Below are 27160 nucleotides of genomic sequence, written 5' to 3'. Positions count from 1 at the left end.
AGAGTGGGTATTCATAGGCGCCCGCCTGGCATGGAGGCCAATAGGCCTACTGGCGTTTGCTTAATCTGTAGTAAACAAGTATTATGATTAGTGTTCCTATTGTACCTATGTACCTCCACCCCTTCCACACCCCCCCCCCCCCCTAATACCGCTGATATTGTAAACTCTGAACACATTTTAGTGTAAATGTGTATGTACTCACGTATCTACACACATTTAAGCTTAGCGGGGTACCTTTATGTACATACTCGTCTAGTTGTGCTGGCGTGGGTTGAGCTCTGGCTCTATGGTTCCGCCTCTCAACTGTCAATCAACTGGTGTACAGATTCCAGACCCTACTGGGCTCTATCATCTACATTGGAAGCTATGCAAGCACATGGCTTATACTACAAATTAAACCCAAACCACGTATTGCAACGCGTCAACACGACCTTCCCCCTCCACCACCAGGAGCAACCAACCACAATCTGTACACTAGTCGAGACAAAACTGTAAAAAGTTCAGTGGTATGCCACTAGGCTAGTCCCAGAACCAAGAGGCATGAGTTACGAGGAAAGGCTGCGGGAAATGCACCTCACGTCGCTGGACAGACTCGGGGAGACACGATCACCATACAAAATTTCAGAGGAATTGACAGGTAGACAAAAATGGATTATTTAACACGGGTGATACACGCACAAGTTAAGGGGAGACAGGTGGAAGCCGAGTACCCAAATGAGTCGGAGACATCAAAGAAATTTTTCAGTGTCAGTAGTTAGTAAATGGAATGAACTAGGAAGTGATGTGGTGGAGGCTGACTCCATGCACAGTTTCAAGTGTAGATATGATAAGAGCTCGAGAAGCTCAGGAATCTGTACACCAGTAGATTGACGGATGAGAGGCAGGACCAAAGAGCCAGAGCTCCAACCCCGCAAGCACAACTAGGCGAGTACACCACCACTGCTCCACCCAACACCACCACAAGGCCCCAAAGTGGGGAACCTCCACCTGCCCTCGCACCTAAAACCGTTTTCGACAGAATCCTGAAAATAATGCATTGTATTAGGGAGCCGGTCGGCCGAGCGGACAGCACGCTGGACTTGTGATCCTGTGGTCCTGGGTTCGATCCCAGGCGCCGGCGAGAAACAATGGGCAGAGTTTTTTTCACCCTATGCCCCTGTTACCTAGCAGTAAAATAGGTACCTGGGTGTCAGTCAGCTGTCACGGGCTGCTTCCTGGGGGTGGAGGCCTGGTCGAGGACCGGGCCGCGGGGACACTAAAGCCCCGAAATCATCTCAAGATAACCTCAAGATATTACTGCAAATTAAAGCATTATAATATTGACTTTATGCATCTGCCTCAACTGCTCAGATGAATAGCTTGGGTATTAATAAAATTTGCAGGCAAGAACTATAGCCTACACCTTAGATGAAAGTGAAGATTTTCCACTTTCAGCTGAAGACTTCAGATCAAGGTAACTATCAACACCTACCTGATCAACCCGACTGTGACCAGTACGTTGAACTCCAACCAGCTGCGTCAAAGAGCCTGATTGGCCTGACCGCCAATCATGATGCGAGTCACGTGGACACTGATCCCGGGAACCAACAATAGGTAGATTATTGCGAGTGTGAACAGCAGAACATTATTTAACAAGTAGCCGGAACAGTCAGTGGGTGAAGCCAACTTGGTTCTTATCAGAGTTGACTCACTGATTGTGTTAAGTGTAGCCCTCCCCCCCCCCCACTACGCAATAGTCACCCCAGCAACACCCACCTTGGTTAAGATAACAGCCGTACCCACTGAACCAACCACAGCCCCCACCGTACACCACCATTCCTACATTTTCAACTAAGAAAATCCGAGTAATGCAACACGATTGAACTTGCGCGTTCTGGGTCACTCCACACGCCTGGCACGTTCGACTAGTGCTCTTACCTGGATTGTACCTGGAAAGGGGCCGAGAGCGGTCATACCCCCTAGGAGATTTCGACATCACACCATCACTGTTATACCCATATACAAGACCAACAGGAAAGTGAAGGGGCGACGACGTTTCGGTTCGTCATGGACCATTCTCAAGTCGATGGTGAGCGAGTCTAGGAATGGTCCACAATCGACTTGGATAATGGTCCAAGACGGGCGTAAACGTCGTCGTTCCTTCACTTTCTAGTGTGGTTTGGTCAACATATTTCAGCCACGTTGTGACTCCTCGTCTGCAAGACGAACAGGAAGACAGTAAAGCCAATCTGGGGAAAGTGAAGTGTGGCACTCCACCCAGACAGAAGAGATAAGAGTACAAGTGGTAGACGGATAAACGAGTAAGTGTGTAAGGAAATACTCTTACTCTCCAGGAGTAAGAGGAGACGTTGAGCCCCGAAATCATGGCAAGCCTGTACGAGGGAGTCAGGAGTCAGTGGAATTCCCTGAGAGAAGTTGTGGAAGCCACCTCCATCCACACCTTGAAGGATAGGCTCGACAAAGGTTTTGAATATTATTAAATAGTTAAGCCATGACAACAGGTACACCAAGGCTATGGCGGGGCAGAAAGAGCAAGACCTCACAGTGACCCACCCAACCCCCGTTCCTTAGGCGAGCCGGGCCACTGATGGGCCCTTCTACACTCCCCCTCCCCAACTATACCCACAAAAGGTGGTGTAACATCTGTGTGTTCTCTGAGGAACATTGTTCAAAACTGCGTTCATTCCGGCTGTGATGGACGGTGCTTAACACGAATGTTCGGGTAAAACAAGACCACACTAGTCAAGAAGCAAGGCGAGGAAGGAGCTTTCGGTACATATAGGTCAATCCCACGGCTGCAGGGGGTACCTAGAGGCTTCACCGACTGGTCTGTGGGCCTACAGGCTGAGGCAAGCCTATACAACCAGCTGGTGCGGGACGGACGTGGTGATGGCATACCCGAGGCTGAAAGTGAAAAAACGTAGTATGGGGAGTAGAGATTGTATAATGGGGAGGGGGAAGTATTGGGTACACAATAGGAGCATCGTTACCTCCCATCTGTTCTTTGAGTTGGTTGATTTTAATCATTCTTTGCTAGGATTTAAAGAACATATCTTAACCCGACACACACACACACTTAAGATTACAATAAAAACGCAAATTACTTCATATCTCTATTATGTCATTCCTTTGTGTACATCGCCTAGCTTGTTAATCCATCCTCCAAGTCTTATAACTATTGATCAGGGATTAATGAGGCGATCAACCTCTGCACGAGTTGCAAGACAAGAAGCCTACCCCCCATGGGAATGTGAACAAGTCAAGATGACGCGACACCTGCCATCATAAGACCGTCACCAGGCTCATCGCTAAGGTTCAATCCTTCCCCGAATTCTGCAAGCTCTTCTAATCAGTCCTGATTGGAGCCAGGCTTTACTTTTGCGAGCTTGGTCCAACAGGCTGTTGCTTTGAGCGGTCCGCTGCAACACACATCCACAGGTGTTACAAACCTTATTCCCGTGTTATATAATGGAGGCACCATTTTACAGATAAAAAGTACTTTTTATCGCATGTGGTGATAAAAGCCAGAGTAATATTACATTCATGGGAGGGGGGGGGGCTGTATAAACGGATAGAATAAGTGAATTTTTAGTCGTCCCACTCCACGAACTCTCAGACTGTCACCCCCACACACACTTCTACCAATCATAAAAAATTGATATACATATACAAGCACGAAAAAAATCTCTTCAATATTTCACAATACAATATTTCTCCAAAATCAGTGTGTGCTGACCTGCAAGACAGGGACACTTAAGGACAGCACAACCATCCCAACTACACCCTACACACAACATACCCAGCAAGCTACATACACACGCCATCCCAACACTACCCCTGCACACACCAAATCTTCCCACCTCTGACCACCACATGCTAGCTAGCCATGCTAATAAATCAAACTATGATTACTCATAACTACTATGTTAACTACCTTTCTATTAAGTTCCTAACTGGATTATCGAAAGTGATAGAAAAAAGCCCAGAGTGTTACATGGAGGACGGGATCGGAGAGTTTGTTCATGCTGCTATGGTGGTCTGTTCACTCACAGGATGAACACTCCAGTAGAGTTCTCTCTTCCTATTAGCGGCGGGTAACACCATACATGGCTTAGATACATATAGCTTAGACTACAAGTGATGTATTTCATATTTATATATGTACACAGAAAGAGATTTGATCTTGTGGGAAGACTGACAGTTAGGTTAACATGGGGAAAGGCTTAAGTGTTTAGTCAGTACTTAAATTGGCAAGACCAGATGGATCTTAAGAGACTTGGACCATTCTAAGTGCTAATCCACAATGGGGTCAAATGGCGCGATACCTTCAAAGAACGCGCTAACCACGTGACAAGTGAAAATTCGGTCTCAGGTGACCATGTTGTTCATTTCCCACACCATAGCGAATGAGATGATGGGAGCCTAGGTCTAGGAATTCAAACATACTGTGTATATATACAAAGATCCAGAACCTTGACAAGCACCCATCAACACAGCCTGGGCTCCAGGCTCGTGGTCAGAGATGAGAGACCCTGGTGGGTGACAGATGCCAGTCATCGGTGTGTCAATCTGGGAGTGTGCAAGAGGTTTGGTACTACTCTTGCATGGGCCAGATACTCCCCAGTGGATAATTAGTGTGTTGGTGTATCGTGTGCCAAGATGCAAGCCAGGTTCTGCGCTTGGCAGGTAATGTGAGAACTTTTCAAAGTTCTGGGTTGTGGAGTATAGTTCATATCTGACTAGGCCTTCTAAATGACTGATTTCAGAAGTGGGTTTATCAGTGGGCTAGTCACTGTGGAGGGGAGTTCAGCGAGAAACTCAAGTGGTGTATGTTGTAGTCTGGAAATAAATGAATTTACACATGTTATCCACTTGTCCTTTATGAGTTATGTGAAGTGTGTAGAGTGAAATTCAGTCTGTGAATACTGAGGTTGTACATTGTGAGTAGAGTAAGGATGATCCAGTGACCGTAAGATGTTGAGAGTGAAGGGGGGCCGTTTAGTTATAATTATTTAAAAAAATGCGAGAGGAGTCCTCTCTGAGTCCAGGGCTCCCAGTACCAAGTGATGTGATCGAGTGCATCCCAGAACATGGATTTAAGACCCTGGAAAGGTTTCCTAGCCAAAAATTGGGTGATAGCAGCACCCTCCAGTGCTATCAAGAGTTGGGTAAACCATTTAACCCCCCCTACCCCAGGTGTTAAAGGTTTTGCACATGCTGTTATCCTAGTATGTTCATTCATACAATGAACTTCCCAGTGGGCTTTTCTATTGGGGGATTATACATGCTACTATGACTAAGGCCTCGTTCTTAGAGGCCTATCTAACCCAAACTAGCAATTAAACTACAAAACCACCCTCCTGTCTCCTAAACTACCGCCACCACCCCTCCCTCCCTGGAACAAAGCAACTCACTTTACCTCAATCTGTGTCTGGTCTGCTGTAGCATCACCATTAGGAGCTGTGGCTTTCTCTGCCACCTCCTCTATGGTCTCCACCGTCTTTGCCTCCTCCAGCCTGACGGGGGCGTCGTCGGTAAGTTCCTTAATCTTGACCTCAGTCTCGGGATTACCGTTCTTCTTGGGGCTCGACTGAATGTCGTGAGACTTCTTAGAGTGGCGGATCCCCATTGTGGTGTGTGGTTGGTGGTGGTGTGGACTTCTGGTGCAACTGACGGGAGGGAGAAAAACATTGTTAAGGGGGAGAAAAAAATGGCTAAAGGGGGAGAAATACATTAAGGGGCGAGGAAAACATTAAGGAAAAAAAGCCCACACAACATATCGTCAAGACGGACAGCCCACACGCCATCATAACTCAATACTTGACACTTCAACTTTGTCCTTAAACTCCACCCCCTCCATCTTCACCCCCTACCCCCCCCCCCGGACAAAAATATCGACAAATCGAGGCGAGGAACCTGGCAGAAGCGACGAGGCCGACAACAAAAGCAAAGGGGGGACGGGGAGGGGGTGGTCGAGCAGCACCTTGAATAATGGAGTCGTTGGCTTGATCAGACCACCTCAGCTTCAAGGTGCAACACCCTAACACCACTCCTCCACACTCCCACAATCAACCACATTTGTTACAAACACAGCCATTCAAAACTATTTTAAATTATAAACGTTATGAAAAGTTTAAACAAAAGTACACTAAATTATATAACTAAAAAAAAATAATGTGTAATCTAGATTTCGAAAGTATTTAGCAGCGATTTATACAAATCACTTTTGATTGGACATGGTTACAGTCATCGAAAAGTTGACTTTTTTTTTTTTACTTCAAATTAGCCGTTTAAGGAGGACTGTAGAGTAATGACAGACGCGGGACCGGTGGGTTGTTTCTAGTGTAGGTTAGACAGGAGCGAGTTTGGCGGGATATAAATAACTGATATATGCAGTTCCCATTATTCTTGTCATTGTCCCCCTGATCACCGAGTTGTGAAAGTTTGTTGTACCGTGAGTGGGTAAGGGCGGGCACGCTGGGCCGCCCCTACTGGAGTAGTACAGGTCACAGTCTAGGACATAACGAGTGGGTTATGTGAAGGGGGTCAAGTGGTTCGGTACGGGCATAGGCCTATATCCAACGGGGGCAAAGTCGTAGAGAGCAACCATAGGTCTACCAGGGGGATGTGAAGGGATCAAGGTTTTATTATTATTATTATTATTATTATTTTCTACCACAGACGTGGCCACACATTTACAATGCTAACCAGCATATATACATTTTCTTCTGTCCTCCATGGACAGGGTTAGAGATCAGTTAAACATATAGTTGAGGGATTTATTGAACAATCAACCACAGAATGTGATTCGGTACTTTTAAAAATGCTAAGCTAACTCGCATACGTAAATACATAGATACACAGATCCAGTGCTCGGATATGGCCATAATAAACCTATGAAAGGGAATTTAAAGTGTCTTGTAGCACAGTAGGCTGCGTCCTCGACCCACAACCAAGGATTTGATCCCCGGGATAGACACTTATCCGAAGCATACCTGGAGAGGGTTTCGAGCTTAGTTCTACTCCCCGGGCCCGACCTGAAGCTAGGTTCGAACCTGGCTTCAGGTTCGAACGTTAGGCACGTTTCTTTCACCTAATGTGTCTGTTCACCTAGGCGTAAACAGGTACCTGGGCAACTGTTGAGAGTTGCACACAGTGGAGAAACTCCTCTATAAGGCTGACATGTTCGTCACCGTCTGAGAGGCACAAGGTGACCCCCCCCCCCACACACAACTGTTTACCACCTACCATGGTTAGTCTACCAACATGGTACAACTACTTTGAGATGATTTCGGGGATCAGCACCTTCCGCGGCCCGGTCTCTGACCACACCTCATGGTTGACTGATCAAGCAAGTTGTTAGACGAGCGGATGTTGGGGGGGGGAGAATGTCTGCATGTAGGGGGGGGGGGGGTGTCTTGTGACCTTATCTTAAGATGATTTCGGGGCTTTAGTGTCCCCGCGGCCCGGTCCTCGACCAGGCCTCCACCCCCAGGAAGCAGCCCGTGACAGCTGACTAACACCCAGGTACCTATTTTACTGCTAGGTAACAGGGACATAGGGTGAAAAACTCTGCCCATTGTTTCTCGCCGGCACCTGTGATCGAACCCAGGACCACAGGATCACAAGTCCAGTGTGCTGTCCGCTCGGCCGACCGGCTCCCTGATTAATTAATTAACCTGATTAATTCTACATTAAAAGTCTTGTATACAACAAAGCTATACTCTAAGAAGTTGGGTAAGACCAAGTGCCGCCCCGTGAGTCCATCACAAAGTCCTCTCCCACGTCCGTCATGCGCAGTTACCGCGCGTAAAGTGCACCCTCCGGGCGGAGCGCCCTGCCTGCCTGGAATGTTAATTCCTCCTCACATACCGGTGCCATCGCGACCGCTGCGGGAGCGTACAGTCCTTGAAGGCAGGCAGGCAGAGCCAGGCAGGCAGAGCCAAGCAAGCAAGCAGGGATGGGGGCACCTGTTGAGGGCTCCGGCTCCCCCCCCCCTTATCACCGTGGGAGCAACAGTTTGCCTCCCCTCTCGACCACAAGCCAGTGACCCCCCCCCCCTCCCCCAACTCTTTATAATAGATAATCAACCCGTCCAGTCCTCCAAGGAAGTTAAACTGCATACCGAAGTGCTTGCGAGGCACTCCCCCCTCCCCCCCCTAAATCATTCCTCACCTGTGACATTTACTGTCTCACCCAATAGGTCCCCTTCTTATGGGTTGCATTTTTACGGAACGAATCCTTAAAAAATGCGACATATTAGTAACAAGGAAAGCACCGTAATACTTACGTTTTATGTATTTTGGCTTAAGCTAACGAGGTTGCTTTACTCCTAACGTTTCTGGGCAAAACTGTTGCATTTGTAACGAATCATGAGCACGGCTGAAGGTTGCCCAACATGCCCCGCGAGGCCTGAGTTGTAATTAGCGGAGATGAACATGGGTTCTTTTCCCTCCCCCAGGGCTCTCAAGGCCCTCGGGACAGGCCTAAGCCATTTTAGGCCTATCCTATCCTATAACCTCGTTCTGGCTGTAATAGATTAAATCGTTTAGCCTCGTCCAGTACGGGAGGGAGAGAGATGAAAAAATGTATAGATCCTCAAGACCTACAACCTCCATAGGCCTAATGTGTTTTTTATACAAAATTCCTACCACGACCAGCCATACGAGATCTCCCTACATCTGATATCACTAACCGATACACACCAGTCGATTAAGAATCGAGAGGTGGGACCCCCATAAGAGGCAGTTCATCCCTCAAGCACAACTAGACGAGCACCCGATCAGTCCGACGCTTTGGTTATTTATAAGAACATTAGACCAGGGTAACTACAGAACCCACGTTTGAAACAAGTTATACCTGGAGGGGGTTGTAGGAGGGTTGTCTACCCTCAAAGCCTGGTCACCTACTTCAAGTATTATGATCAACATTGAGACCTGGACATTCCCCTAATTCATATGTCAAGGCTGCGAGCAGTTCCGTCTAACAGCCTGGTTGGCCAGACCACCAACCAGGAGGCCTCAGAGATGGGAACGTGGATTACTTGAGCCTCAAAGTTATCCACCTGTCCTTTGTGGCTGAATGAGTCAAACACTACCCACCCAAATCCTGGTAGAGGACCGGGCCGCGGGGATGTTAAGCCCCGGAATCATCGCAAGGTAAGGTATCCATTAGATCTCAGCCCTGGAGGAGCATTCCTGGAGCATAACCTGTTGAGGGTTTCAGGATGGGGGGGGGTTCAACTGAGCCAAGGCTCTAATTGAAAGTGAAAGTCCCCTAGATTACAGAGGAGACATGATCACGCATACAAGATACTGAGGGAAATTTAGAATGGTCAGGATTCGTCAAACACCAATTATTACATGATTGTGGACATTAATTCACAATGATATTCGAAGGTTCGAACTCTGGCCCCAAATACTAGACCATCGTCCTAAACCCATACCATGGAGTGGATGCTGGCGGTGTGGCGGAGGATCAGACGCACCAAACTTGACCACACAAGCGACCCAGCCTGACTACCCTTCTTGAGGTTATCTTGAGATGATTTCGAGGCTTTAGTGTCCCCGCGGCCCGGTCCTCGACCAGGCCTCCACCCCCAGGAAGCAGCCCGTGACAGCTGACTAACACCCAGGTACCTATTTTACTGCTAGGTAACAGGGGCATAGGGTGAAAGAAACTCTGCCCATTGTTTCTCGCCTGCGCCTGGGATTGAACCCAGGACCACATGATCACAAGACCAGTGTGCTGTCCGCTCGGCCGACCGACTCCCCTTCCCTGCAACGATTCATGATTGATTGATGAAGATTAAGCCACCCAAAAGGTGGCACGGGCATGAATAGCCCGTAAGTGGTGGCCCTTTGGAGCCATTACCAGTATCGATAGAGGATACTGGAGATCTGTGGAGATGCGACTGCACCCTGCGTGACGGGAGATGTCTCCCTTGTCCCGCAACGCCACCATGGGTTCCTTTAAACACACTACTTCCTCCATCATACCCATACTTATTAATCAAGTTGCATAAAGTACACAAGCAAGGGATTCGAACGAGCCGTGAAGGGCGACTATGAGACAGACCAGAGGATGGGAAACTGCTGTGTGGGCCTCCCTCCCAAATATGGTGGTGGGTCGAGTGGCCAGCTGGGAGTACAACCACCCTCTCATGAATAGGGAAGGGGGTGGAAGGGAAGGGGGTGGAAGGGAAGGGGGTGGAAGGGAAGGGGGTGGAAGGGAAGGGGGAGGAAGGGAAGGGGGAGGAAGGGATAGGGGGAGGAAGGGATAGGGGGGCGGGGAGGAGAGTTTGAACAGACAAAACTATAAAATCCTATTGATGTTCATGCTCTCCTCTCTCGTCAAACCTTTTACCGAGTACATCATATTTTTATGGAATCAGTCCATTGTAGACGTGGTGTGCGAGTAGCAAAGCACCGTAATATTGAAGTTTTCTATACATCGACCTCGATAGGTTAGGCGGGTTGCTTGGGTTGGTACCTTTCTGGTTAAGCAAAACGGCTGCATTTTTAAAGAGTGACGAAACAAGATAAGGGGCTGGATATACCATTGAACAAACCTGGACTCGACATAAGTACCGCAGTAGAGTAAGCTGGCTGTGGTGGGAGGCATGAGTCAGCCCCCCCCCCTCACAGCCTGAGTCAGCAGCGGCCACCGACAGTAATCTCATTATACTCTGATATTACTCATCCAGAATAAACCTCTCGTTCACTCACCACCATTTAACAACCACCCATCACCATTTATTAATGAATTTATTAATGAATCACCATTCATTAAGGGAAACGTTATTATAAATCCACTAATTGTACGACTTTTGCATCTCCCTAGTGAAGGTCCCGGGGACCAATGTCTTCGCGGCTCCGTCTCCAACCAGGTCTGGTCGGTGGTCTGATCAACAAGGTTGTTAGACGTGGTTGCTTGCACAGTCTAACGTGACAGCCTATTTGATCAAGTATTCTTCACAAAATCTTTTATACTGGTACGAATTCTTCCAAGGTATACCTCATCAACTGCAGTGATTCACGTCAGCCCAGACCACCAACCAGGAGACCTGGTCATATCCGGGCCATTAGTTCACCACATCAAGGTTAAAAGTTTGAGAAAATACATCCAATAAGGATATAGTAGCTTCGGTTATTTCTGCTCTCCTGAAGGCTAAATACCCTTAAGTACCTGAAGATGACAACCACTAGTAAACAACCAACCATTGTTTTCTATTTACAATTTAGTTGCCCTTTCTAATGGGGAAGGGAATGACTCAATTATGTATACATTCTAAAGTCTTTAGACTTGTTGGGTTGTCGTTGGAAGGTTGTTAATATAGTTGGTACGTGGGCGTACGGGCAGTACCAAGAAACTACCAACTATAAAGACCTCAATCTCGTGAAGGATTCGAACCTTAGATAGCCTGGTGGCTCCAAACACGTTAGCGTATCCAGTATGTTATCCACTTGACCATTGCAAGTTATCACTAGACGAGCCTTGCCCGGCGGGCATGGGGGGGGGGAGGACTCAACTCCACTACAGGTGTGCGCCAGGTGACAACTTTTCTATATTTACAAGTTAGAGTTGACGAGTTTTATCAATATTGAATATCGAGTGGTAAATTGTCCCCAAGACGCCATCATTGACAACCCTGAATAGCCAATTTGTTTGACTTTCAAATGATTTTGATTCAGCACCAAGACATTACCGCGAGCCTTCCAGTCATGCGCACGTGAGCACTTATGGTCAGTATAGCCTGTACCTGGAGTGGGTTCTTGGAAGAGTCCCGCGCCAAGCACCAGGCTCGTCTGGTGATAACTGTGTAAACTACCCGCAGACACCCACACTACAGCCCGGAACATCTTGCAGAAACTTACCGCCCGGAACATCTTGCAGAAACTTACCCCTGAACACGCCCACATGTTCCGGCAATCTTTCCCGTTACGTGTTGTAGTTAAAACATTGCTGCGGCCCAACACTACACCAGTGTAACGTCCTCCCAGCGACTATAAGAAATATTGCCGGAACAACCGTGGACATCAAGAAAACTGGACGGTTTTCTAAGAATTTCCGGATCAGCCGGGCCGCTCCAAGCAACAGTCTGGTGGACCAGAGACTCAGTCGAGCCTGGCCTCGGGCCGGGCTTGGGGAGTAGAAGAACTCCCAGAACCCCATCAACCAGGTACCCCACGCACGGTGTAAGGGTCTGGCAGCGCGTGCCACCGACAAACTCCAACAATTAGGACAGTCTAAAAAGCAACATTTAGCAGCAAAACCAACCAGCAGACGCAGGAAGCGTGTAATAATTGCAATTCATTCAATTAAATAACTCGAGCACGCGAACCATTTCCAGTTCCTCGAATTTCAGACTTAATATTTTATTCTTAAATCGGGCCAGGGAGCTTCATGCTTAAGAGTAGTTCCTCAGCACGTCTCAAGTGGCTTCGCCATATCTCCTGAGGACATAGGTGGTGTGCGTGCGTGTTACACAACCCGTTCTCCTGAAGACACGCGTGCATGCCGCGTACCAGAGCAACAACCATGCCCCCACACGGGGTTCGAGCCCCCAGAGGGGGTCCTGGTATCTCTACAGCCCTACACCCACAAGTGCCTCGTCTTCCTCGTCCTGCACACAATGGTTACTGACCACGGATTCATCAACCATTTACTTTATTACTATAGGTACTTACGAAACCTGTACACCTTTTATCACAGCCTCGCATGGCCCAATAGGAGCCGCCTCGCATGGGCCCTCTGCCGTTTCTTTAATTCCCATATCCTTATGGCGGCTCAGTTTATATTTACTTAAAACACCTTACCAGCTCCGGAGCATCACAACCCAATGTTGTTAATGTTATAAACAACCTCTTAGTGCTTCGGTGCTTAAAATATATAATGAACGAACAAAAGCGCCGTGAGTGAGAAAAGATGTACAGGTTTCGCAAGTTTTGTAAATGATTGTTGTTGTTTACAGGGATACGACCCAGTAGACCACATGGCTCGGCCCCTCACTAAAGCTGCTCTTTCGACTAATACGTCGTTTTTCACGTTATGGTAACCAACGTTACAAATGCAACCTACTATGAAAGGGGCTCGACATATCTACGCTTGATATGTCTGAGACACTAGGTTGGGTGGGTTGTTTGGGTTCGCACATTTGTTAGGTAAAACTGTTCCTTTTTTGTGTGCGCCAAACTTGTGACCTGGATGAAAACCAACCACTTCACTGAAGCAGCCTCACAACCTGGCTTCTTGCAGGGTCGGAGTTCGATCCCCAATGGTTCAAGTTGATGGGCACCATTCCTCCGCTCGCTCCCCACGTCCCCTCAAGTGCTAAGTCACACTGGCTTAGCACTTTCTCCTTGTATCGCCTCGAGAGAGAGAACAACTCGAGCCAACAGTGGTTCAAGTACCACTTGAAGGGCGACACCAGCCACTAAAAACCTACCACTCAAGCCTACAAAGAAGGCTGTTAAACAAATCCATTAACAACGCTAAGTGTGTATGAGCGAGTTTGGATTCATGCCTAACCTACGCTTGAAACACCCCCAGCGATCTCACTTGTTATCATGTAATTTATCCCATAAATGAAGAGCTATTTGTATCCACCCAAACACTCGTATTTGCTCACACACATTGGTCTAACCTACGCTTGAAACAATACTGATCCCATGTCTTGTTTCCCTGTAACTTGATCCATAATTTGACAATGGTTTCCAAACTAAAGACGAACAAAATTAGAAGGCTAAATATCCGGCTCTCAAGCCGGATACCATCTGCGAACCCTGACCCTCTGATCGGCGGCACCAGATATAAGACCAATAGCACCAACCGGTTTTTCAAACGGGTTTGCAGGATGGTAATTACTCATTTGCTGGGAAAGTGAGGGGATGAAGAGGGGGGAGGAAATGAGGGCAGAAGACCAGGTGGAAGGAAAAACGGTGAGGGGAGGGGGGGGGAGGGGGGGGGAGGGTTGACAGAGGTATGGGAGGTGCAAGGAACATGGGGATACGAGAGGAAGAGGGTAGAGGGAGGCCCATGGGGAGTAAAGATTAGGTAGTGGTAACAAAAACATGGAGGGGATGGGCGAGGGAAGGGGGGGGGGGGACATCTACACCGCTCAACTAGTCGGGACCAATAAGAACACTTAGCACTAGCCAAGATTAAATCTGGCCGATACTAGTAATATGAACACGGGGACACGAGTTCCATACCAATGTATGGCTTCAATTCAACCACATCTTGTCAGTAGTGGTTGTGAGGCGAGGCTGGCGAGGGTGAGGCGAGGGTGAGGCGAGGCTGGCGAGGGTGAGGCGAGGGTGAGGAGAGGCTGGCGAGGGTGAGGCGAGAGGCAGCAGCATCGTCCAGACCGCCCGCCCTCTGGCTCCAGGTAAAGAGCTCTTGGGACGGAATTCCACCCGGCTAACCCACCCTGGGTGTAGTTTCGTGCGTGCGTGCGCAGCCTCACGACGCAACCCGTTCTCGCATTTGCTTATAGTTAATATTTTGACTATGAATTAGTACATATGTGATATACTAATTTATTGTGAACATTTGAGTTTACCTGAAAAGCTGAATAGAAAACCACGACCTAACCTAACCTTCTTAGCATGTTATTACAATTAGTACTTAACCTATACCTATATTGATATTAGTTTTATAAAATAAAACAAAATTAAAATATTTAAATTGTAAAGTAACTCAGGATAGTCAAATTTTGTATAAAATCTCTATTGTTTAATAAAACAGAAGAGCTGTCTTGTGCGAGAGCGGGTTATAGGACGCCAACCACGCCAAGGGGATCGTCCACTGAAGACGGAGCTGGAATAGGACGCACTGAAAGAGCGAAGCCCGACCACTTTGACCACCTGGGATCGAAAACAACCTGCAAAAAGTGAGGCCGTCGCTGTACCAATTGAAAACTAATCCTAACACCTCTATCCTGCCCTGAATGTATAAATAGTTTGAACATTGATCCAGCGGCAAGAGACTGTGCGCTCGACGCTCTGAAACCTTTGCTATGATTGTCAGGACAATCAGTCCGCGCTGGTGCAGTCTTAACACTGTGCTTGAGTAGTTTAAATAAGAACATAAGAACAAAGGTAGCTGCAGAAGGCCTATTGGCCCATGCGAGGCAGCTCCTATCTATAACCACCCAATCCCACTCATATACTTGTCCAACCCGCGCTTGAAACAATCGAGGGACCCCACCACCACGTTACGCGGCAATTGGTTCCACAAATCAACAACCCTGTTACTGAACCAGTATTTACCCAAGTCTTTCCTAAATCTAAACTTATCCCATTTATACCCATTGTTTTGTGTTCTGTCTTGTGTTAATAGTTTATGGCCAAGTGACATACATCTATATCCTCCAGGCAACCATCTTCCAGTCGCCCCTCCACCTTCCTACCCCCGGCCCCACACACAGGTTCATGTTCACCAGCCTGAGGAGGGCCACTGACGCAACTGTGGGGAATCCTCTCCATCCGGCACTTCAACACTCACTACAGCACAACTGCTTCTGGTCCTGTGCTTGCGAACGAGTGATACTAGCCTGCCAGTGCCTGGGCCACCAGTCGTTAAGCATTAGTGTGTCCAATTACGAAACTTGTAACAAGCCGCCTGCAGGTTTTACCATCTTTTACCTACTGCCCCATTTGTGATTATATTAACGAGGGTGTGCAAGAACTGTACATAGTTTCAATGGGGAAAATAGGATACCGGGTTGATATCTGGTTGATGGGGTTCTGGGAGTTGTTCTACTTCCAAGCCCGACCCGAGGCCAGGCTTGACTTTTGAGAGATTGGGTGCTGTTGCTTGGAGGGCCACAGGCCCACATACCTACCACAGCCCGGTTGGTCCGGCACTCCTTGGAGGAAACAATCTAGTTGTTTTGTTGCTCCGTTCTAGGAGCAGAGAGGAACCAAACTAAGGGATGGAAAATATTATCAAACTAGTCACTGCAACCATTTTGGTTGCAAAAGGCCAAGGGGGAGGAGGGGACAAACGGAAGTGTTATGGGATAGGCCTAGGAAGAGGCTGTTTAAATGCTAAGGGTGGGGAGAAGTGGTGACACTTCCTGCCTCCCCTATGATGGGGGGGGGCGGCGGGTACTACACCCCACCCCCCTCCCCCACATCCGTTCATCGTGCCCCTCTACCCTAGGCTATTTAAGTACTACTAACCGACATCCTTTTCCTGGTTTACTACCAACCATTTGCCTCTTTCTACACCCTCGGCTGCTCTGCAAGGCTGTGTAGATGGCTACTGCAATCTACGCCACGTGTAGATGGCTACTGCAATCTACGCCACGTGTAGATGGCTACTGCAATCTACGCCACGTGTAGATGGCTACTGCAATCTACGCCACGTGTAGATGGCTACTGCAATCTACGCCACGTGTAGATGGCTACTGCAATCTACGCCACGTGTAGATGGCTACTGCAATCTACGCCACGTGTAGATGGCTACTGCAATCTACGCCAGGTACAACTGGAGTAGACTCTGGGAGCAGGATCTACTACAAAGCCTCCATACCATGTTGGAACAGAAGAACAGGATCTACGGAGGCTTTGCTTCATATTGGCACTAAAGAACAGGTCGCCTGTTCATAAGAACATAAGAACAAAGGTAACTGCAGAAGGCCTATTGGCCCATACGAGGCAGCTCCTATCTATAACCACCCAATCCCACTCATACTTGTCCAACCCGCGCTTGAAATAATCGAGGGACCCCACCACCACGTTACGCGGCAGTTGGTTCCACAAATCACTAACCCTGTTACTGAACCAGTATTTACCCAAGTCTTTCCTAAGTCTAAACTTATCCAATTTATACCCATTGTTTCGTGTTCTGTATTGTGTTGATATTTTTAATACCCTATTAATATCCCCCCTGTTATGTCCATTCATCCACTTGTAAACCTCTATCATGTCACCCCTAACTCTTCGCCTTTCCAGTGAATGCAACTTAAGCTTTGTTAATCTTTCTTCATATGAAAGATTTCTAATTTGGGGAATTAACTTCATCATCCTACGTTGGACACGTTCAAGTGAATTTATATCCATTCTATAATACGGCGACCAAAACTGTACTGCATAATCTAAATGGGGCCTAACCAGAGCAAGATATAGCTTAAGAACCACACCAGGTGTCTTGTTACTAACGCTTCGATTAATAAATCCCAGTGTCCTATTCGCCTTATTACGAACATTCATGCATTGATCCTTTTGTTTTAAATTCTTACTAATCATAACTCCCAGATCCCTTTCGCAATCCGACTTCGCAATCTCAACACCATCTAGCTTGTATCTTGTAACTAACATCGTTACCTAGCCTCAGAACTTTACATTTATCAGCGTTAAACTGCATTTGCCAATCCTTTGACCATTTCAAAACCCTATCTAGATCAACTTGAAGTGATAGAGTCGTCCTCCGAATTAATTTCCCTACCGATTTTCGTATCATCGGCAAATTTGCAAATTTTGCTACTCAAACCTGAATCTAAATCATTTATATATATTATAAACAACAGAGGTCCCAGGACAGAGCCCTGAGGTACTCCACTAACAACATTTCATTTATTCATGTAGGAAGAAAACGCCCATCCTTTTGTTCCAACCTGGACAGATATCCCCCGTACAATTCTTTCATCTAGAGGGATGAACTGCTTGCTTGATGGGGTTCTGGGAGTTGTTCTACTCCCCAAAGTAGATCTATGGATCTGAATGTCCAACTGGATCTGTCTCTTTAGCCTGGAGCCACTCGTCGAGGGGGGGGGGGGGTTGGGAGGGGCTACTCTTAGGTCAGCTAGACCCTGTAACACTACTCATGGCAGATGAGCCACGGCTCTTGGGTCCCGCCTTTCGACCCTTACTAGATAGTATAGGTATTGAACCAATTGGGCGGTATTATTTACATTTAAAGCTGTGCGACCAGGCTGAGCACACTGCCTTGCTAATCTGGTCAACCAGGCTGTTAGACGCTGCTACTCGCAGTCAGACATATGAATCTACAGCCCAGTTGCTCATGTATCCTACAATTAAGATTTAGAACATTGACCAATAAGATTATGCTGTCGTAATTGTCACATTTTAAATAGTTCATAATTCAAAGTCTGCATACGTCAGACTGAGTAGCGGCGTCTAACAGCCTGGTTGACCAGACCTCTAGCCAGGCAGCGTGGTCAGGGAGCTCAACAGGCTCAACTATATTAAGGGTTGAGAGGCGGGACCCAAGAGCTGCGCTTCATCACCCACGCAAATAAAGAGTACTCCGCCCTCGGGGTCAAGATGGTAAGCAGACAACACCCAGACGCATGCGGCCAGAACCGCACCTCTGGCACCCTGGCGGGGAGCCGGTGGCTGAGCGGACACAACGCTGGGCGCGTGATCCTGTGGTCCCGGGCGCCGGTGAGAAACAATGGGCAGTTTCTTTCACCCTGATGCCCCAGTTACCTAGCAGTAAATAGGTACCTGTGAGTTAGTCAGCTGTCACGGGCTGCTTCCTGGGGTTGGAGGCCTGGTCGAGGACCGGGCCGCGGGGACACTAAACTCCGGAAATCATCAAGATAACCCCGTGTTATGCCAAGACCCCAGACCAACCACCGACTACAATAGATACTATCAACATCGGAGGCCCGAGAACGTTCAACACGCTTCCACTACACATAAGGGACAGAACTGGCTGATCCCTCACAGTGTTCAAGATTGAACTGGATAAACACCTACAAAGGATACATGATCAACCAGACTGACTCGTACGTCAGGCTGCGAACAACCGCGTCCAACAGCCTGGTCGACTAGTCCAGCAACAACAAGGCCTGGTCGACGACCGGGCCGCAGGGACGCTAAGCCCCGAAACCATCACACTGTAATTACACGGTTACGTAAGTGGCAGAAAAAACTGTGTTGCCTACCATCCGCCACAAGTAAATAGTCTTAATACATAATGAACCATATTAGTTGGCCTAGCCCAAGTACTTTGCCTCATTCACATGACATTCTAAATATTAAAGTCCTAAAAAAAACAAATCAGGTATGAGGAAAAATCGTCTACGCTAACAAAAAGTGCCACGTTCTTGAGTGCTCGCCCCTACTGGTGCGCCGGGACGCAGCCAGCGTGTCCACGTCCTTTAAGTGACCAAGAACGGCATCCACTGCACATCCGTTTTAAACACAAGAACGGCTGCCTTCTTCCAGTATGAAGAGATCTAAAAATAAACATTCTGTTCACAAGTTGAACACTCCCTAGGTCGTTACAAGATATCCTCTCCCCCCACATTTCATTTCCTCTTAACACTTCAGGAACCATTATCTGCCCCACCACTACCTTTTTTTTCTATGGCACTTTAAACCACCTGTATCACTTTGTTCTTGTCAAGTGACAAATGACACTTGCCGTCACCAGCTGACAAGCTAGTTTAAGGCCTAAGCCAATGGCTCAATTTTTTATCACTGCCTATTTTTGAGTGCCATTTAATGTGCTCTCCATTTACATCTGACTGGGAAGGCCAAATTCCTGGTCCTCTCCCCTACTCCCATCTGCAGGGGGACCAACCTTATTTATCAGTCTTCCCCATTTCTACTGAGCCTGAGTCCCCAGTGCGCGAATTCCACCACTCATTAATCCAGTTTTGAAAACTCAAAATTAAATCAAAAGTAAATAAATTATTCAAAGTTCATTAAAAAGTTCAAAATTAAAGTAATCAAAATTTACTTTAGATTTTTTTTTACGTATGTCGAGCAATATTCTATCATTATAAGGACAGTGGAAATGATCACAACACGCCTGGGGGGGAGGGGGGGGAGGGTGGGAGGGGGGGGGGGTAAAATAACACTTCCTACAAAATCATTTCTGTACAAAAAAATATTACAGGTAAATATGTAAAGGGAGACAACTACAAGGAAGTAACAAAGAATATACCGAAATATAAAACTGCAAAACAAGTATTCAAGATTCAATCTGAACCCAGAATTTGTTTATTATTTACGCATTCAGTAATTTATTCGTGAAGTTTTTTTTAGCCCTCCGGAAAAATGTTGTTGGTTCCTTTGGCCGCCATACTCTTCCTGTGAGAAGCTCTTCCCTGGCCTATGGTTGTGTATGTCAGGCTCTGTAGCCTGAATCAGAAGGCCTGATCCGAGACCGGACCGCGGGTACGGTAATTAGAATTAACCAAGTTGGCCCATATTAAAGCAAAAATGTTCTTTAAATTCGGCCGGGGTTATAGAAAAAAAAATTAAAAAGTCCCGGGCTGATACCACGCCAATCTTGTCAAAACATCTAAATGACAGTTCATTAAATTCAATTTTTAGTGCGTGATCACACTTCACTCAAAATGTCTTCCTGCAGGCTGAGTAAATTTGAAATGCTTGGATACTCTGCGAACGAGTTCCTGACAATCACAAAAAAAATAAAGATGGCAAGGTTGTACCCCCCCCCCCCCCAAGTCGTTTGCAAATTCTTGAGGAACTGTAATCTGGGACCCATTGCACATCAAGTTAGCATAACCCTAATGGTAACAGGTCTACACGACAGTGAACAGTTGACACTGGTAAGCAAGACTATCAACTACAGTATTTCCTCTAATTTAGGTCACCACAGACGGCTTCGTAACTAGCAATATACATGCTAAATCGAGTGATAGCTCTTGCGAACGTAATCCGTAAGCCAGTAATCAAAGAATTGCCCAAGGTAGATCCTGAACCTTGCGATTTAAGAGAAAACCACCATACGGGCCTAGAGGGTTAACCAAACCAGTGGCCGGGCCACGGAGCACGTTGGTCCGCTGAATCAGCGCAAGGTAACGTTTAAGAAACGTTTAGACAAGTTCCTAAAGGAGGAAAAAAAAATATATACATTTTTTTTATAAAAAAGCACTAAGTGCCGGACCATCCGCGTTTTAATGAATCAGAAGCTTGTGGACCACTAAGCAACAGCTAGATACCGCTGGACTTTTGAAGTACAAGATATAAAGATAAGCCATCTAAAGACAAGTCTGGCTTGGAGAGAAGTACATCTAGAACTCTCCGAGTATGTACAATGTTTAAAATTTATGAACACCTTGAAGGCGAATCACACGAAAACCTAATATTATACTTCAAAAAGCTTGCGAGGCCGCGGCTCATGGTCTTCATTAGGGCATAATTAGATTAGGACTATTCAATTGTTACCCACCTAAGCTTTCCCAGCACGGGCCAAGCTAAAACATCACGTCCTAACGATATACATGATCATTTTAACTCAGCCTTGACAGCCGGTCTCTTGTACAACATGACTAAACCCGGACATTTTCACGAACCAAGAAGCTAAACAAGACTCCTCCACGCCTTACTGTGCTCGACATTCCTGGCAGGAAATGCCGGCCGTCCGTCCGACCCTCCCCAGCAGCTGGTCGGGGGAGGCTGTCCGGGCCTCCAAGTACACTGCTGCATCTCCATTTAACACCAACTCGCTGATGGGCACGTGTCTACCTTAGGGCAGATGTGGTTCACGAAGGACGCGAGCGACCGAACACGGGCACACAAATGTAGACACGTTTCAAAGGTAGATATGATCAAGAGCCCAATACTCGTGGGAATCTACATCAGTTGATTGACATGCGAGTGGTGGGATCAAAGATACGAAGCTCAGCCCCCGCAAGCACAACTAGGTGAAGGAACACAGCCCCAGGATAACGGGAGCCACCAACCCACCCTAAGCAACAACTTTCCCGGGACGACTATCAAGGTCACGCCACTAACGACGCCCACAGCTCTGCCAACGCCGCCTTTCTTAAAAAAAAATCTTTAAATAAATTTTCAGTTTTCACTAGTGCAAGATCTAAATGGATCTTGCACTAGTGAATGTGCAAGAACCTAATGAAGACTACACGTGTTCATTAGGCCATTTAGATACATCTGACAACCGATTGATACACGGGACTATTTGCCATGTAGTCTGCAAGCGGAGTTTACAAGTTTACAAACGTGTATGTCAGCTTAAGGTCTTTAGGCTACGAGTCACGCCTCTGACTGTGGGGCTACCTCACAATGTAAGGTTATGAGGAGGTAGGGGGAGAACATGCAACACAAACCAACCAAGCTATCTTGGTTATCTTGAGATGATTTCGGGGCTTAGCGTCCCCTGCGACCCGGTCCTCTGCCTCTTACACACACCCAGGAAGCAGCCCGTAGCAGCTGTCTAACTTCCGGGTACCTATTTACTGCTAGGTGAACAAGGGCATCTGGGTGAAAACTGCCCATTTGTTTCCGCCTCCAACGCGGATCGAACCCGGAACCTTAGGCCTACAAATCCCTAGCGCTGTCCACTCAGCTGCTAGTTTTATTTTTCTTCCCTGAAGCAGCAAGCATAACATTGCAATGAATAGTTAGAACGCCCGCTGGGTCAAATCAAGGAGTGTTGATTTGTGGAACCAATTACCGCGTCACGTAGTGGAGGTGTGGTCCCTCGATTGTTTCAAGCGTGGGATGGACATGTATATGAGTGGGATTGGGTGGTTGTAAATAGGAGCTGCCTCGTATGGGGAAAATAGGCCTTCTGCAGTTACCTTTGTTCTTATGTTATGTCATTCACTCCAGTGAACATACCGCCATAGCAGCTTCTGCATCACGCCAAATACAATGACAGAAAGAGCGCCCTCTGGGCTGTTCAGCCTGTCACATGTATCCAGAGAACTGGGCGTTACCTGTACACACTTACGCCATATCTGTGACAACCAGTCTCTGCCTCCATCTTGTGGCAAGACTCCCGCCATGCCGAAGACTGACGAAGAGGGGGGACTAGCATGGCAGGAAACACCACGCACTTCCTCCCACACCTTACTAACTCAAGTCGTTTCATGACAACTTTTAAAGCGCGGCCAAGATTGTTAGTGTTCAATTAACATCAAATTTTCACGTTTAAAATGTGTTATTGAAGTCTTGTGTACTATTTGGATTAAACTTACATTTCAGCCAAAGCACTCAAGCCTTGGGCGTTAAATACTGTGCTGGTTAAATACTGTAATACACAAAAATGTGTGATGTGGGGAAAACAAATAGTAACCGTTGAGAGGCGGGCGAAAGAGCAGAGCTCAACCCCCGCAAGCACAACTAGGTGAATACCAGCTTCAGACTTGAACAACGGATGAGACTGCAAAGTCTTCAAGGTCACGGGAGCAAAGTTGAAGACAAGATGGTATTCTACCCAAGTCGAGTAACCAAGGTCAACAGCTTCTATAACCACTAAATTGAGTGGGACTGACTGGAGTCAGCGTCAAGGGTGCACCTAGTACAAGAGGATCACACCCTCAAAATGGCCGCTACTGACCAGTCATGCGGACGGGGTACACAAAATGAGTGAACACAAATGTACTACTGTACTTGGTTTATGGATTACTCCGTCAACCAGACCCCACAACCGACCAAGAGTGATAGACCACGTCCCAACCTTCCACCCCCACCAAGAGCGACCGACCCCACCCCACACTCCCCCCTCCCCAGACAAAAAAGTGGGACCCCAGACATCCAAGAGAGATAAACCCTAGTCCATGGTGTGGCCGAGCTCACCCTTCAGACCCCCCCACCCCCCCTTTGACCACGGGTGTGGCCGAGCCCACCCTTCCCATCCCCCCACACCAGGGGTGGGGCCTGACCCCCCCCCCTTCCCAACACCCTCCCCGAAGACTAGGGGTATGGTCGACCTTGCCCCCCCCCTATTCCCAGACCAGGAGAATATGACTGACCCCCCTTTCACCTAAACCAAGAGCTAGACCCCCTTCAACCTAAACCAAGAGCCAGACCACCCCTTCACCCTAAACCAAGAGCCAGACCACCCCTTCACCCTAAACCAAGAGCCAGACCACCCCCTTCACCCTAAACCAAGAGCCAGACCACCCCCTTCACCCTAAACCAAGAGCCAGACCACCCCCTTCACCCTAAACCAAGAGCCAGACCACCCCCTTCACCCTAAACCAAGAGCCAGACCACCCCCTTCACCCTAAACCAAGAGCCAGACCACCCCCTTCACCCTAAACCAAGAGCCAGACCACCCCCTTCACCCTAAACCAAGAGCCAGACCACCCCCTTCACCCTAAACCAAGAGCCAGACCACCCCCTTCACCCTAAACCAAGAGCCAGACCACCCCCTTCACCCTAAACCAAGAGCCAGACCACCCCCTTCACCCTAAACCAAGAGCTAGACCACCCCCTTCACCCTAAACCAAGAGCTAGACCCCCTTCACCCTAAACCAAGAGCCAGACCACCCCCTTCACCCTAAACCAAGAGCCAGACCACCCCCTTCACCCTAAACCAAGAGCTAGACCACCCCCTTCACCCTAAACCAAGAGCTAGACCCCCTTCACCCTAAACCAAGAGCCAGACCACCCCCTTCACCCTAAACCAAGAGCCAGACCACCCCCTTCACCCTAAACCAAGAGCCAGACCACCCCCTTCACCCTAAACCAAGAGCCAGACCACCCCCTTCACCCTAAACCAAGAGCCAGACCACCCCCTTCACCCTAAACCAAGAGCCAGACCACCCCCTTCACCCTAAACCAAGAGCCAGACCACCCCCTTCACCCTAAACCAAGAGCCAGACCACCCCCTTCACCCTAAACCAAGAGCCAGACCCCCCTTTCACCCTAAACCAAAAGCCAGACCCCCCTTTCACCCTAAACCAAGAGCCAGACCACCACCACCACCCTAAACCAAGAGCCAGACCACCCCCTTCACCCTAAACCAAGAGCCAGACCAACCCCCCTTCACCCTAAACCAAGAGCTAGACCAACCCCCCTTCACCCTAAACCAAGAGCTAGACCAACCCCCCTTCACCCTAAACCAAGAGCCAGATAGATCCCCCATTAATTAATATGACCCCCCCCCCCCCCTTTTCCTTTACACCAGGGCAGACCTCACCGCTGCTCCAAACCAACCAGGAATTGGAAATTAACCCCCCCCCCTTTCCAGACCAAGACCCGCTCTGACCCACCACACCATAGACCCTTTAACCACAAATAGGCCTACGGCTACCAGAAGAACAATGATAAATAAACAACCAAGGTTGTTAGTGCCTTACGAACTGGATATTTAGACTACAATTGATAGCAAGGAAAATAGATTTACACCATATATCCTGTATGATATTTTTTATTTGTGTATGCTTGGCATACACAAAACTAGCTAGATGTGGCTTATAGTAAGAGCAAGCCGACCTAAAGGTTTATACAAGTATTTTAAACCAAGAAAAGACTATTTGGGCTTAAAAAGCTTTTGTCCGCTATGAAACAAAGATTTGACTTCTAGACTGACTTTTGACCGGCTTCTCACACCTTAATATATAGGAAAACCACACATTTTATACTCCTGGAAGCCTAATTCGGCGGTAAATACGAGTAATACACCATTTTGGCGCGCAAAACAGCAAAATGGCGCGCAATTGACAGATGTTTCTCACGTGGCGGGGAAAAAGAAGACAAGCGGCGGCTTGAACCAAGCCGCCACCGGCACACACACACTCACACATAACTCACCTCTTATATCGCTCTCCGCCTCACACTCGACCCCTCAAGAGTTCCTTTCCGCCCTAGAGCCGCACCACGTACGCACACACACACACCCACTGTATATATTTCCACACCAAGCGAGATATTAATTGAGCACAGACCAGACACGACGGTACAAGACCTCCCACGGGCACTGCTCGTTGAGAACTGTGGGCTGTTGGCCGGGTGGACCTCACCCCTACTCCTGCTCTTCTTCCCGCCACACGCCCTCCCCAAACACCCCATTATATCCCCTATTCTACTACTCCCATACTGGTTTTAAAACTATATAACCATATAACAAAAATCTATTTTTTGTCTAATAAAACATTACATTAAATTGGCTTGTTCAACCCCCTAATGCTAGGAATTAAAGATCATCGAAGGATGTTAAATCAGCAACTCCTCCCTAAAATTGTCTATTATACCATATTTACTAGTCCATACACACGACTGTTAAAAACTATACAACCGTTTATATCAGCTATTTTTATTATACATCACAAGATAATTCTTGTTTTCCAAGTTATTCATACTAAAAAAAAATATGATCGTTGAGGAATTTGAAATCAGCAAACTGGTGTCAACGGCTCAAGACAATTGTCTCGAAATTTAAAAACAAAAATCCTACTACATAATTGGTAATTAGTATAAATGATAGCTCTTCATTTATTACAGCGGAAATGTCATTCAAAACAGCTATAATGTGTACATAATTTATATAATCCAGGTGTTTATAAACATGTGGGCCCCTGGATTGTTCAAAGCTTTCAAGAAGTCTGAATGGAAAACATATCATTAATACATATATTAATTATTCAACTAATGGTTGACAGCGTATATAATGGCTGGCAGCGCCTGCCATTATCTGAGAGCTAGGCATCAGTTAACACCTATTGGGTGTAAAATAATGTGAATTAGCGTGTGTTGGATATTGTGTAGAGGCCATCCACCTGAAGTCCTGCCGGGGGCGTATCCGTCCTTCTACTGGCATGCCTCCTTTGTTACTCCAGCTGCTGCTGCTGCTGCTCCTGCTGCTGCTGTTATTGCTACTGTTGTTGCTGCTGCTGTTGTTGCTGCTCTTACTCCTGCTGCTGTTGTTGCTGCTCTTATTCCTGCTGCTGTTGTTGCTGCTCTTAATCCTGCTGCTGTTTTTGCTGCTGTTGTTGCTGCTGCTGTTGTAGCTGCTCTTATTCCTGCTCTTACTCCTGCTGCTGTTGCTGCTGCTCTTACTCCTGCTGCTGTTGGTGCTGCTCTTACTCCTGCTGCTGTTGCTGCTGCTCTTACTCCTGCTGTTGTTGCTGCTGCTCTTACTCCTGCTGCTGTTGGTGCTGCTCTTACTCCTGCTGCTGTTGGTGCTGCTCTTACTCCTGCTGTTGTTGCTGCTGCTCTTACTCCTGCTGTTGTTGCTGCTGCTCTTACTCCTGCTGTTGTTGCTGCTGCTCTTACTCCTGCTGCTGTTGCTGCTGCTCTTACTCCTGCTGTTGTTGCTGCTGCTCTTACTCCTGCTGCTGTTGCTGCTGCTCTTACTCCTGCTGTTGTTGCTGCTGCTCTTACTCCTGCTGCTGTTGGTGCTGCTCTTACTCCTGCTGCTGTTCTTACTCCTGCTGTTGTTGCTGCTGCTCTTACTCCTG

The 27160-nt window shown here is 47.5% G+C and overlaps 1 protein-coding gene across 7 annotated transcripts in view; it reads right to left on the bottom strand.

Moving 5' to 3' along the window:
* LOC123769798 (fibrous sheath CABYR-binding protein) overlaps positions 1–27160 on the bottom strand; it is a 225839-nt gene that overhangs the window by 120690 nt on the left and 77989 nt on the right. For 4 of the 7 annotated variants that reach the window (XR_011222097.1, XM_069301286.1, XM_069301287.1 and 1 more), the window contains exons 1-2: positions 25515–25712; positions 5420–5669 (exon numbers count right to left, since the gene is read on the bottom strand). The exons of the other annotated variants lie outside the window; for them this stretch is intronic. Coding sequence is in view for 3 of the 4 variants with exons in the window: in XM_069301286.1 (XP_069157387.1) it covers positions 5420–5629 (210 nt within the window). In the remaining variant the exon portion in view is untranslated. Of the gene's footprint in view, positions 1–5419; positions 5670–25514; positions 25713–27160 lie in introns of those variants that run through there. 7 annotated transcript variants of the gene reach the window in all.

The sequence above is a fragment of the Procambarus clarkii genome, chromosome 45 (genome assembly GCF_040958095.1).
Source record: "Procambarus clarkii isolate CNS0578487 chromosome 45, FALCON_Pclarkii_2.0, whole genome shotgun sequence".
NCBI classification, from domain to species: Eukaryota; Metazoa; Arthropoda; class Malacostraca; order Decapoda; family Cambaridae; genus Procambarus; species Procambarus clarkii.
The sequence above is the reverse complement of the archived record's forward strand: the minus strand, read 5'-3'. Positions and strand labels throughout refer to the sequence as shown.